Here is a 13,323-nt window from a genome sequence, read left to right as displayed (position 1 = left end):
GAGTCACCGAGGCTGGAGAGAAGGAGTGAGATGTACTGGTGAGGAGCAGAGGAGGGAAGAAGCACTGGGCAATAGCAGGAATTAGGGGTGGAGTGGCACTGAGAGGCTTTGGGGTTGTAAATGGGAGTTCTGCTTTTTCTAGTCCCCATCCTTTCTTCCATGCCTGTTCCTAGCACTTGACCAGCACTCCCCAACAGAGTGCCCTCCCTTTCAGCCCAGACCACGAGCGAGCACATATTTCTCCTAAGCAAGCCTCAAACAGGAGAGGGAAAGGGGGGGAGAGAGCCTGAGAACTGCTCATGGTCTGTTCTGCAGAGCTATTCTACAAGTTTCAGAGAAAATGCCCAAGTAGAAGTTTACTTGCATTGCCAGGCTTTTAAGTATTTAGGTGTACAGTACAAAATGGTGCATTCTGTGCTTTTGCCATACTGCAAAGTTTGGCAGGTGTGTACCCGTATGATATTAGTAGTGTGCTGATTATGAAATTACCCTATGTAAAAATATCTGGCAACATAAAGCAGATTAATTAGGATTATCATTCTTAATAATTTTGGTTGGGGGTAGGAGAGGAACCAAGTGGCAAAGAGATGTTTGTGTCCCTTATATTGAGACTTGTTACCTACGTGGAGATTAAATTGTTTTCCAGAAATAATAAACCGTATTTTCCTTTAAAAGAAGTCCTTCTTGCAAGTCATTGAACAGCTAATGGTCTTTTTTATTAGTAACTGAAGTAAAGTACTGTCAGACTGTCATTGGTTTGGTAGTTGTGATGAAGTAGCTTGAGATCCCATTCTAGAAATTGACAATTCATACTGAATACTTAAATAGGAAACTGTTTTACGAATACTTCTGAAATATATGTAAATTACTTTGTATGCTGTAAGTCTAGAGAGAAGTATAATCAGATGTTCCAGGTGATCAGAAAGTGATTTAAAATAATAAATTATGTTTACTGTATTTGATTTGATACTAAAATAAATTACTGTACTCTGCTCATTGCTAGGACATGGTACAGTACCTCTTGTGGCACTGTGCTGAAGGTCCCGTGATTATGTTGAAATCTGATGTTTTCTGTGTTGGTGTTAACAGAATACTCCCAGTCCGTGGTTACACCAGCCCACCCCTGTGACCTCAGCTGACAGCCTTGGGTTACTGAGTCACATTCCTGTGCGACCGTCCAGTGCAGATCCCCTTCGGCCTCTCAAACTGGCAGCGCATTCTAGCCCACCGTTGTCCAAAAGTATAGTAGAGCATCACAAAGAGTAAGTGCACTGTTATTCTAACTCAGACTCACAGAATGGGGTTGGCAGGGACCTCTGGAGGCCATTTGGGCCAACCCCTGCTCGAGCAGGGCCGTCCATGGCCATGTCCAGGTGGCTTTTGACCATCTCCAAGCAGACTCCACAACCACCCTGGGCAGCCTGTGCCAGCGCTCGGTCACCCACACAGCACAGAAGTGCTTCAGGTGTTCAGACAGAACCTCTAGTGTGCCCATCGCCTCATGTCCTGGCACCGGGCACCACTGAAACGAGCCTGGCTCTGTCCTCATTGCACCTTCCCTTTAGGTGTATACAGACATTGATAAGGTTCCCCCCAAGCCTCCTCTTCTGCAGGCTGAACAGTCCCAACTCTGTGTGCACAGTGTAAACAGAGTGCAGTCCAAGAGGTTGTATTTCAGCCCCTGACGTTGTCTTCTAGCTTCATTTTAGTTTATTTGCAAATGTGGGTGCCTGTGATAGGGAAAAGCTTGTCAGTGTGCTGCAAAGCAGACTCTGCCCTGTTGACTTTGAATGGTACTTGAGTTCCTGAGTCATCTGCAGACTTTTGAAAATTGTGCCTAATATAAAGAAAAGTTTATTTTGTGTTAATAGATAACTTTGTTCAGAGCATGGGAAGAAAGGTCTTCTGTTCAGCTTGTTGTGGAACATTCAGACTAAACTGTGTAACCTTTTTCAGAGAGCTGGAGAGGAAAGCATTTATCGAACCTTTACGTTCCGTTACAACTGCACCAATAAAGACAGAGTTGGAGCAAAGCAGAACACAGACAGCAAAGGAGAGCCATATGCAGAGACATTTTGCAGATCCAATGTTGAACCAGCTGCCAAGGCCACCACAGGAGACAGGGGAGCGACTGAGCAAATACAAAGAAGAACATAGACGGATACTCCAAGAAAGTATTGAAGTTGCTCCTTTTACAGCTAAAATAAAGGCACTGGAGGGAGAGAGAGAGAACTACTCTAGGGTAACATCCTTATCTTCGAGTCCCAAAAGCCATTCAGTAAAATATGAGAAAGATGCAGAACGCTCTGTGTCAGAACTGTATAAAATGAAGCATTCGGTCCCACAGAGCTTGCCGCAGAGTAACTATTTCACCACCTTGTCTAACAGTGTAGTAAATGAACCACCGAGATCATACCCATCCAAGGAAGCTTCAAGTGCGTATGTTGAGAAGCAGACTAATTGTCCTTCAACAGCAGCTAGTTCCCAGTCTCTTCCTTCTTACATTTCTTCTCTTTCAAAACCTCCCCCTTTAATTAAGCACCAACCTGAGAGCGAAGGCTCTGCAAGCAAGATATCTGAGCAGCTTTCACAATCAGTGCAGTCTCACTCAGTCAGTTCTTTTAGAAATGACAGCAGAAGCCCTACTCAGCTGTCAGTCTCATCTTCAAATACGCTCCGGAGTATGCCTGCCTTGCACAGAGCCCCCGTGTTTCACCCCCCTGTGCACCAGAACCTAGAGAAGAAGGAAAGCAGCTACAGCAGCCTTTCGCCTCCCACCCTGACTCCTGTTCAACCCGTTAATGCTGGTGGTGGTAAAATACAAGAATTGCAGAAACCACCAACTTTAGTCCCTGAACCTAAGGAAGCTCAGACTGTTTACAAGGGCACTTCTGAACAGAATTTATCCGAAATGTGGAAATCTAACAACGCCCCGAATAACGAAAAAGCGGACTGGCATGTTGAAAGAATGAGCGGAAAGTCGCAGTCCGCCACGGCATCTGTTATTGTGCGTCCTCCTTCTAGCACGAAATATGATAGCGTAGCCGTAATGCAGTCAGCTTCCAAAGATCGAGCCAGTGAGAGATCTTCAGCTGTGACAAATCAAGCAGATTGCCTGAAAACAGCGGAAGCCAGAGAGACTGGAAGAATCATCCTGCCAAATATGAACTCAGACAGTGCTCGCACACAGTATGAAAAGAAATTTCCAGCTGTCTCGCAAGGCAGCGTTCCTCGTTCTGTCACCCCTACCACAACTATGATCTGCAGTACTAAAACGGATGTAACTGCATCAGCGGCTACGACTACCAGCGTGTCAAGCTGGGGCAGCTCCGAAGTGACTTACTCCTTATCGAACACGGTCTTGGCCTGCGCGCCGCTGGAGTGTGCTGCCTCGAGAGCGGCAAGTCAGGTGGCGGCACAGGCCCAGGAATGCAAGGTCAGCACCCCGGCGCCAGCTACGCCCGCCCCTGGCAAGACCGGCAGCGCTGCTCAGCCCGGCTCGGGATTCTCCACCTCCACCGACTTCGTCCATTTGAAAAAGCACAAGGCAGCGTTGGCTGCGGCTCAGTTTAAAAGTAGTAACACCAGTGAGACAGAGGCCAACTCTGTGAAAAATCAGACATTTTCAACCTCTCTCCCCCTAGACAGTGCTATCGTCTGCAATACAATAAACAAAGCAAACTCTGTAGGCAGTGGGCAAACTTCCCAGACAAGTCAGCCAAACTACCACACTAAACTGAAAAAGGCTTGGCTAACAAGACATTCAGAGGAAGATAAAAACACTAATAAAAAGGAGAATTCAGGGAACAGTGTTTCAGAAATTATTAAGCCATGTACTGTCAATTTAATAGCTTCTACATCAAATGATTTGCAAAATAACATAGATAGTAAAATCTTGGCAGATAAGTTTGTGAAGGAAGATAAGCACCCTAGGAGAAAAGCAAAACGAACTTACGAGTCTGGCTCTGAAAGTGGAGACTCTGATGAAAGTGAGAGCAAGTCAGAGCAAAGGACTAAACGGCAGCCCAAGCCAACTTACAAAAAGAAACAAAATGATTTGCAGAAAAAAAAGGGTGATGCGGAGGAAGAAGTAAAACCGAATGGTGTTCTTAGCCGGAGTGCCAAAGAAAAAAGCAAGCTGAAGTTACAGAGCAGCAGTAACAGCAGTGAGTATATTAATCTGATTTGGAAAAGACAGACTAATGTGAACTCCAGCAGTGTTAATCCTGGAGGGTTTGTGCACGATATGTGCAATAGCTGGGAAAAGATTTAAAGAGCGTGCTTGTGAAAAAGCCTGGATCCAGATTTATCGGTCTTGAGGTCCTCTGAAATATCTTGGTTTAAGAAATAGAGCATTTTGTGTATATGTGTACAAACTGGTTCTTGGCCTAAAAATAGGCAGCAAACAAACTGGATTATGCTGTCCATCATAATTCACCAGACTGGCGCATAGAGTTATGTTACTTTTACTGATTTTTTTTTTTAAGGTCTAGTGCATTTGTTTTTAGAGTGCTACTGGGGGAGAGGTTCTCTATTGTTGAACTTGAATTCATCCTTTGATCAGAAAGCCAAAGGCAGTTCCTTGAGAGCCTGATGCCGCTCTGCTACAATTTGGTTAATTTAATGAAAGGTTTGAGGGAGAGTCATTTCACACTCTTGACTAGCATGTGTATTATATGGTGTTAACATCCCTCTTGTTTAAGGAAATTTAGGGAAATAGGAATTTCAATTTATATGTAATGCTGTTGTGTGTACCGCATTGTAACTAGATTTATCTAAAAAAGAGAAACTGGTCTGCCAACTGGAGTGATTTTATTTAAGAACTTACCTTGTTTTTTATCCTAATTTATTCTTCTCTATGCAGTATTTCTTTTGTCTTTGTTCTGGTTTAGTTGAGTATAAGAAAGTTTAGGACTACTTTTTGCAAGAATTTTTAAGTACAGTTAGTAAGAAAACGAGCACTGCTCCCTGTAATTACATTCTTTGGCTTTTCACTGCCTAGTGTATAAAGTTACTCTTGTAGTATCTGAGAGCACTTGATGCCTAAGTCGTACTCTGTTCTGGCAGTGATGCAATCTGTCTGAGGTATTTTGGCTTGGGTCCAGTGATAGCATTATTAGTTTTTCTTCTTTTTTTTTTTTTCCCATCCAACTTAAGGGGAAGATCAAGGAGAACACACCTTTTAAATTTCTCTGTCTTTATTGGTTTCACTTTTTTTTTTTAAAAAAAAAAAGTGAACTGTAAATACATACATAGAACATGCTAGGTCTTTGTGATCTTTGTATTGTTGCAAAGGATTTTTTTTCCTGGGTTTGTTGTAGAGGGGTTCGTTAGATAACTTAAGGGAAGGCAGTCTCTTCTTGGCTAGCGTTACGTGAGTATGAAAGCAGTATTTTGTAATACATTATGGTATTGTTTCATGGGATTCAGGTCTGAAAATGGGTAGGAGCTTTGGGTATTCTGTTATGTTGTCTGTAGCACAGAGTGTGTTCTGTACCTTAACATATTGAGTCTATCCCATGGTAGCAGTTTTCTGTGCTTGCTTTCCTCTCCTGACATCTCAATAGACACAGAGTGTTTCTGTTTCTCCTCCATGACCCATTAAATAGATCAGCATTTCTGATACTTCTAGCAGTTTGTCTTGGGTCAGTGTCATTACAATTTCTGAGAGAGCTGGTCGGAATTTTTGTTACGTAGAGGACTTTCCCCAAAGATTTACCCAAAAACATACTTAGCTTTGAACTTCCAGGAAAGAGAAGGTCCCCGGGGAGCAGCTGCCCGGGCTCCCCTTAGGTTGCTGAAGATAACTCTGCTTCAGCATCTGGGGCTTGGTGGCAGTCACCACGTGGGTGGTATCTGGATACTGCCAGGGCTGAAAGCTGCTTTGTCCTGATGCCATTGCTGGCAGCCCTGGGAGCCCTTGTGCTAGCCAGAGTGCTCAGAGCTCTGGGCTGCAAGGCTCCCTCCTGCAAAGCAAGGAATGTTACACTTCTGCAGGCACTGGGGGTCTTCCAAGTCCCTGCCCCCAGAACCTGAAGTCTGGCAGCTCCCAGATGACTCCAGGGATCTCTGGATCCAAGGCAGAAAACAGTTTCTTTTGGACTAACAAGCCTGCACTTTGGCCTTTTCTGCTCTCAAGTTTTAATCCAGTTACCTTTGTGCTCATCAGGTGGGTTGGGAATGTGTTATCTAGGCAATGAACTGATGCATAGAGAGTCTGTCACCTGCAAAGTTTACACAAGAAGTCTGGCAAAATACAGATCTGAACCCAGGTACCAAGTCCAAAGTTAGCACCCTAACCTCTGTCACCCTACATCAGATCCGTGTTTACAGGACATGAACTTTCAAGAGTAGCAGTAGATTAAATGACAGATACTCGTATCTATCTGCAGATGAAACTGGTGCCACTTATAAAAGTCATTAAATCGAAAGCCTGGTTAAGTAACAACAGGGTTCAGTTTCAAAACACATATGTGAAAATTGCGCGTATTACTCAATAGATCTGCTCCTTGTGTTACTCAGGGTCAGGCTGACCGACTTTGATATTGAAAACAGAATTTTACTTCTTGTTTTCCAAAGCCAACAAATTTGAAAGAAAGTAAATGAATACTGTGTTTCCTTATGCCTGATACTTTACACTAAGCTCAGATGAGTTACATGTGAATAGAACTGTTCTTCTGTAATTATATCTGTGCAACCCTCAGCAAAGTAAATTCTGAAGAAGCAGGATGTCTTTTTTTTTGAAGCTCTGCTTTAATTCATTAAATTACCGCTTTCTTACATACATTTTCACTTGAAACAAACTGCAAACCTTTCCTTCTTGGCATATTGTATTATTTTACGTGTTTGTAAGAGTGAGGTTCTTTCTGCAGTTCCACAGATTTTAGTGGAATATTTGGTGAACTGTAGCACCTAATTTAAGAGAAAATAGCAGGTCCTGGGTGTTCCTCGTAGCTCAGCAAATAGGTAACTGTACTCCTGCCTGCATAAGTCTAATGGGTGGAAAAATAGAAGTAATAATGAAGTATGTTATGAACACAAAAAATGCACTTTTAGAAATACTGAATGCAGAGTGATCTAACTGTGTTCTGAGTATAAGGGTCTGCGGTACGTCTTCTGAAACCCCTCTTGCTTTTGCAGCTGGTATACCTCGCTCAGTGTTAAAAGATTGGCGCAAAGTGAAGAAGCTGAAGCAAACAGGAGAGTCCTTCTTGCAGGATGATTCTTGCTCTGAAATAGGACCAAATTTGCAGAAATGCAGAGAATGTAGGCTAATAAGAAGCAAGAAAGGTGAAGAACCAACTCACTCACCAGTGTTTTGTAGATTTTACTACTTTCGACGGTAAGTGCAGCTGTTTCCTGATACGTGGTGTTTTAACTTAAAAATAATACTGACAAAGGACTTATGTGCCTGAAAGCTTGTCTGATTTTTCTGGCTCAGTTTGCCTGATAAAAGACACTGCCTAATTTAGCAGTATTTACATTTGTATTTCTTGCTTCTTTTGTGGATTGACTTCATTGCTGTTTGAAGCTTTATAGCAAAGACATCAGAACAGCTGCCCAGTGTACCTTAGGCAAGCAGAAGATATAATGCATCACCATTACACAGGTGTCTGGCATTTGAAGTGGGATTTTCAAAAGGCAGGCTTCAATTACTCTGGACAAGTTGTACAACCACGGAGTTGCGCTAATTCATAATTGTTCTTGTGCCAGTAGGTGGTGGGAATGCTGCTTGAGGTTTGATGGGAGTTTTCTGAGGACAGAGGAGTTCTGCCTTCCCTTTTTACAATTATGGCAAATCGAGGAAACTTGTAAATGGGGAAGTTCCCAGAATGCAGCATAGCATGCGTCGCACAGGTGGCGTGGCTGTCAACGCAGATCCAAACAGCGTTAATTTGCACGTGGGTTGTGTTGGCAATATAGAGCCAACATGTTTTGGAAAGGACATTGCTGTTCCCTGAATTGACTTTAATTCTTTTGGATTGAAGCTTTAGTTACAAGAGCCAGTAGACCTACACGGATTTGTTTTAAGGTTGGACTCAGAATACCTTCTGCATAAGAATATTTGATTCCCAGTGTGGCAGGGTTAGATTGTGAGCTGCTGCTTCTGTGTTGAAAAAGAGAACATCAGTGATAAAATTTCTTTCAAAGTTTTCAAACACAGGCATGGAATTTAAAAGTACAAATGTTTTGAATTTCGTGTGGTACAGTTTACAGCATTTTAATTATTTTCATTGTGACTGCGTGCTAGGGCTTGAATGTAATGAGGTTTGCACTGCTGTTGGAAGTCGTTACTGTAAAAGAAAACTCATCTTTCCTTCAAATTGTTCATTTAATACCCATCCGAATATCATTTTTGATACTTCGGTTTTTGTGACTGCTTTACTGACATTACTGTAAAATTCCTTAACTGCTGTGATAATTGCATGTGAAAAATGAATTACCCTGTATTATGTGAGTGAGATGGAATAATTAATTGTTGCTGCTTAAAATCACCTAAATATAGGTGTGGTTAGTAGGACGGTATTGGGTAGGATCACAGGAAAACCTTCAGTTATTTTAAAGGTGGTATGTAAACAGTATTTTGTATTAGTGATTTATTCTGCCTAGAAAGACTTAAATACAGTGTTTTAACTCCTGTTCTCTGAGAGTGAGAGCAGTAGGATTGAAAATATGAGTCAGACTGAGTGATTGCTGACACAGATGCTGTGAAAATTAAAGGTGAGGAGTAGGTGGACCCAAACTTCGGCCAAACAAGAAAGAGAAGATAACTTTTTCCATCTGCAGTTTTAAAGCAGTAATAAATGTTACAGAGAGTGAGTGGTGACTATACTGAATCCAATAAGTGTTCTGCCTAAAAAGTTATTCCTAATTTTCATGTTTCCTTACTGTCTGCTTTAAGGCCATTTTCTGTAATTTCTGTAATTAGTAAGTAAACTAAGCCACCTTGTATGACGTGCAGTTAAACTATTCGTTTTTGGTTTTAGGTTATCTTTTAGTAAGAATGGAGTGGTTAGGATAGATGGTTTCTCCTCTCCTGATCAATATGATGATGAGGCGCTGAGTTTATGGACACACGAAAACTATGAAGATGATGAACTGGACCTAGAAACTTCTAAATATATTTTAGATATCATAGGAGATAAATTTTGTCAGTTGGTAACATCCGAGAAAACAGCCATGTCCTGGGTGAAGAAAGACGGTAAGGAAATCTCAAATACTCTTCCTGGTTTTGGTGTTGTGCAGTTCTGTTGAGGCATTTGTGTTGGCTGTGACCCACTGCCCCTTTATGAGCTGCTCGCTTTACCAGGCTGTCACCTTTGATTGAAATAGGCCGTGTTGCACGAGGTTATACTGGGAAGGGGCAGCAGCCTCCCTCGGTGGGCTTTGGGGCTGCAGGACATGGTGGTGGTGCTGGGCCAGGGCCAGGCTGCCGCTGGGGCTGGAGCAGCCTCGGTTCCCAGCGTGGCTGCCAGCTCTCCGGCCAGCTCCAAGCCAAGGCCCGCAGAGAGCCAGTAGTGATCACTGCCAACAGATGTTGTGTTTCCAACATGCCTTCTCCGCAGAAGCACGGAGCATAATGCAACAGCGTGGGCCCTGCGGAGCGTGGGCCTCCTCCCCACCGAAGCCGTGGTTAGTCTGTCCTGGCCCACAGCACATGGGTGCAGGCTGGGAGCTGGGTAGAGGCACTGCTAATTCCCCCCAGTACAAGGACGATGTACTGCCCTAAGAGCAGAAGTACCAGCCTGGTGTCCAGGGCAGGTGCCTCCCTGCCATCCCCACCTGCCACCTTTACCACCCAGCTCACCAGTTTAGCTGTCTTGAGATTAATGTGTTCAGGAGGCAGTGAGGTGACAACCCAGCTCTTCATTTCCTGGAGTTAAAGTACGTGTTAAAGAAATTCTTCTTGGTACTTGTAACTCACATGTAGAGCAGGAATATTCTTTCTGTATTACTTTAGTCTTTGTTTTTTAATCTCTCTCTAGTGTCTTGACACGAACACTGAGGGGATGCTGTGTAATGCAGCTAAGGGGGTATATGTTGATGGCCTGTTTATGAAGGATCATTTTCTTCCTCCACCCCTGGCTGCATCTGAAGGGAAAATCACGAATGCTTCATCTATTACAACCATTCATTCTGCGTCTCGCATTTAAATTTCAGGCCTTTTATTCTGCTTATTTTGTATTTCAGCCAAAATTGCATGGAAGAGAGCGGTGAGAGGAGTCCGTGAGATGTGTGATGCATGCGAAGCCACATTATTTAACATTCATTGGGTCTGCCAAAAATGTGGATTTGTGGTCTGCCTGGATTGTTACAAGGCAAAGGAAAGAAAAAGTTCTAGAGGTCAGTTCTTTATGAATTAGAGTGTTGTATATGCTGTTTATTCTCATTTACTGTAGAGCTACTGATCCCTAAGTGTAACTGACTTTCTGTAAAGCATTTAATTACTACTTGTGTGTTTTGGTGTCTCTTAGATCTTTTTGCCTCTTTTTTGTAAGCGTAGAATCATTCAGAAAGTAACTGCTGTGGGGCTACTTTAAGTCTTCGTCCACTTTTCAGTCTTCTGTGCATTGTCTTGGCTCACGTGTGCCTTGCAAGGTTGAGTCTTGTTCATCCACTGCAAGACTGGCATTCCACCTCCCTGTCTTATGGTAACTCATTGCTGTTAGGGCTTGATATGAGTGCTTTCTGGAGTCTTCCCTTCAGAACTACATTGTTTATCTTCACCTTAGCTTACCTTTTATTATTAAAAAAAAAAAAAGCTTTGCAAAGAATTTAAAATGAGTGTTAATGGAGGTTTTAAAATCCAAAAGTCTATACATGTACTCATTTTAATCTAATTCCTGTGTTTTAATGGAAATGTCTAACTTGGTTTGTAGTGAGGTGTAACAGGACTGACTTGCAAACCTGTGCTTTTTGAGTTACCCAGCTTGTTTGCAATCAAAACAGGGAATGGCTTGGAAGATTGATCTGGTCATTCAGCTCCCTGCTGTAACATTCCTGCTCAGGCTAGTTATTCGAAAGAGCTGCCTTCCCCTGGGTGGCAGGCGTTGTGCCCTGGCACAGTACTGCAGTGAAATATTGTGCCAGGAACAGATTAAAATATAATGCTGTTTTGAAAAGCATTTCCATGTTTGTCATAGCAACATAATGTCACATATGTGAAATGTTAGTAAAATAATGTGTAAGTATTAGATGGCAAACCTTTAGTAAATGCAGAGACTCCCATCCACTTTGTCCTTGGCTGTCAGTGAGGGACCTCCTACACCGCGGTTGTAAGATGTTCTCTGAGATTTTCATCAAAGCCTGAAGTTTCTAGGGAACTAACTCTGGTGTTTTCCAACACTGAGCGCAGTCCTTAGTGCTTTCATGTGGGAGGCTGCTCCAGCAGCCCTTAACTGGCTTAAGTCTGTGTGTGCGCATGTGTGTACATCCATCTGACGTGGCTTGGGATATACTCTGAATGTTATTTACCCTAGTGGGAACATGCAGTCAGAGGCTTTTTATAGTGTGTGTGTGTGTTAACCAGCCAGGAAAATTTTAGTAAAATGTCTTCAAAGTTTAAAAAAACAGTATACAGAAGCAGGCTTCTTTTCAGTCTTCCAGCAGGGAAGACTTTTTCCTTACTGTTCATCACAGCATTACATGCAGAAGTTTATCTTCCCTCTCTGCAGTTTTATTTCTAATACTTCTGTAGGGTTCGTGTGAAGCAGACCTCTACTTTGGCACTCTTACAAAGTTGAGAACCACCCACCCTTCTCTATATAATACCACTTTATATTACACCATTTTTCCTGGAACTGGTAGTTGTTTTTACAGTTGCTAGATGTAATGGAGAATACACTGGTTTCCTGCTGCTTCAGCAGGAATGTTAGAGGTTTAAATATTCAATATTTAGGTATTTATCAATGACTTCTCTTATTACTTCAGTACACAGATGAATGTGCTTCCATTGTTACCTTCAGGCAGTTCCTGGCACCATCAAGTGGAATGCTCTGTTACGGCATTTTAGTGATAAAATACATTAGGGAGATGCATGCATATGTTACATTATTTTGATTTATGTCCATGTTCAGTTTTATAGCTAACGAGTCTACTACTTGTCTGAAAGGAACATCTGATAGGATGTGTATATGTTACAGAAAGAAAATAATACTTTAAACATCCTCCCTGCATCTTTTGGTGTATTCCCTTTAAGTTGCATTTCTAAGTGAAGAGCTGAGCAAACTGGTAAAAAGATTTGAAGAATCTCTTAAAAGGAACAGTTCAATGGGGTGGATGTAAGACTGGGAATTGAGAGAGAAACTGTATTCCTTTTGCTGCCCAAAATCACATAGCAGATCGGTGACCGGTTGCTTGGCCAGACATTTTTCACTCTCATTCTCTCTCTGTCTTGTCTTTACACTGCACTTTTTTCTGGCAGGGACAGTCTTTCTGAAATTTTGTGCAGAGCCTCTCTCTCTCTCACTGGCTCGGCCCTCCCTGATGCCACAAATGATTCTTAACCAGTACATACACACTTGTGGTTTCATGGTTGCTTTAATCTGACAGAAATCCATGATGCAACTTCCTTCTCCTTTGTGCCACCAGTAACTTTAATGCAGCTGCACGGTAGGGCCAGATCAGAGAATCAATTCAGTTGAAAATCCATCTTCTTGGTGTGATCAGCCCTCTCTGGGTGGAGGACAGCCACTTTTAGTTGGCAGCTCCCTAAATTTAATAAAGTGGAATATACTTGAAAGCTCTACGGTTATTGATAAGGGTCTACATTACAAATGCTGCTATTTTAGATTTCAGTAGTATTAAAACTCCTTTATTCTTTTATTTTCTTTGAAAAGTAGCTGTTGTATGCAAATACCTGTCATGTAGGATACCAGTACAAAAGGCTTACAGAGTGTAAAAAACTGTTTCTAACTAAAACCAATCCAAATATGTTATCTCTGTGTATCATTGTAAGTAAAGTAAAACAATTGGCAATGTTATTTTACAGATAAGGAGTTGTATGCCTGGATGAAGTGTGTGAAGGGACAGCCTCATGATCACAAACACCTGATGCCAACACAAATTATTCCAGGCTCTGGTAAGACCTCCTGTGAACAAGCAAGATGTGTTTTTCTCCCAGGTCTTTCTGTGAAGAGAGGCCACAGTAGCTTCTTGAAACTTCTCATTTGCCATTTAGAAATCTGCAAACTGTGTCAAATCATCGCAGGAAGGCAAGTGATTCTGGGCAGCTGAACAGCGAGGGGCACAGATGAAGAAGAGAGGAGGAGATGTAGGCTGACAGGTGTCTGAAGGGGTTTGGCGATAGGCAGCGTAGAAATT

The 13,323-nt window shown here is 42.4% G+C and overlaps 1 protein-coding gene across 6 annotated transcripts in view; it reads left to right on the top strand.

The window, feature by feature from the left end:
* JMJD1C (jumonji domain containing 1C) overlaps positions 1–13,323 on the top strand; it is a gene marked incomplete at its 5' end in the record, with an annotated part of 157,850 nt that overhangs the window by 129,302 nt on the left and 15,225 nt on the right. For all 6 annotated transcript variants that reach the window (XM_083843931.1, XM_083843933.1, XM_083843936.1 and 3 more), the window contains 6 exons: positions 1,090–1,262; positions 1,957–4,166; positions 7,141–7,342; positions 8,988–9,202; positions 10,192–10,344; positions 12,992–13,081. In XM_083843931.1, the coding sequence (XP_083700057.1) occupies positions 1,090–1,262; positions 1,957–4,166; positions 7,141–7,342; positions 8,988–9,202; positions 10,192–10,344; positions 12,992–13,081 (3,043 nt within the window). The remainder of the gene's footprint in view (positions 1–1,089; positions 1,263–1,956; positions 4,167–7,140; positions 7,343–8,987; positions 9,203–10,191; positions 10,345–12,991; positions 13,082–13,323) is intronic.

This window comes from Anser anser, assembly GCF_964211835.1.
Source record: "Anser anser genome assembly, chromosome: 7".
Lineage (NCBI taxonomy): Eukaryota > Metazoa > Chordata > Aves > Anseriformes > Anatidae > Anser > Anser anser.
The sequence above is the reverse complement of the archived record's forward strand: the minus strand, read 5'-3'. Positions and strand labels throughout refer to the sequence as shown.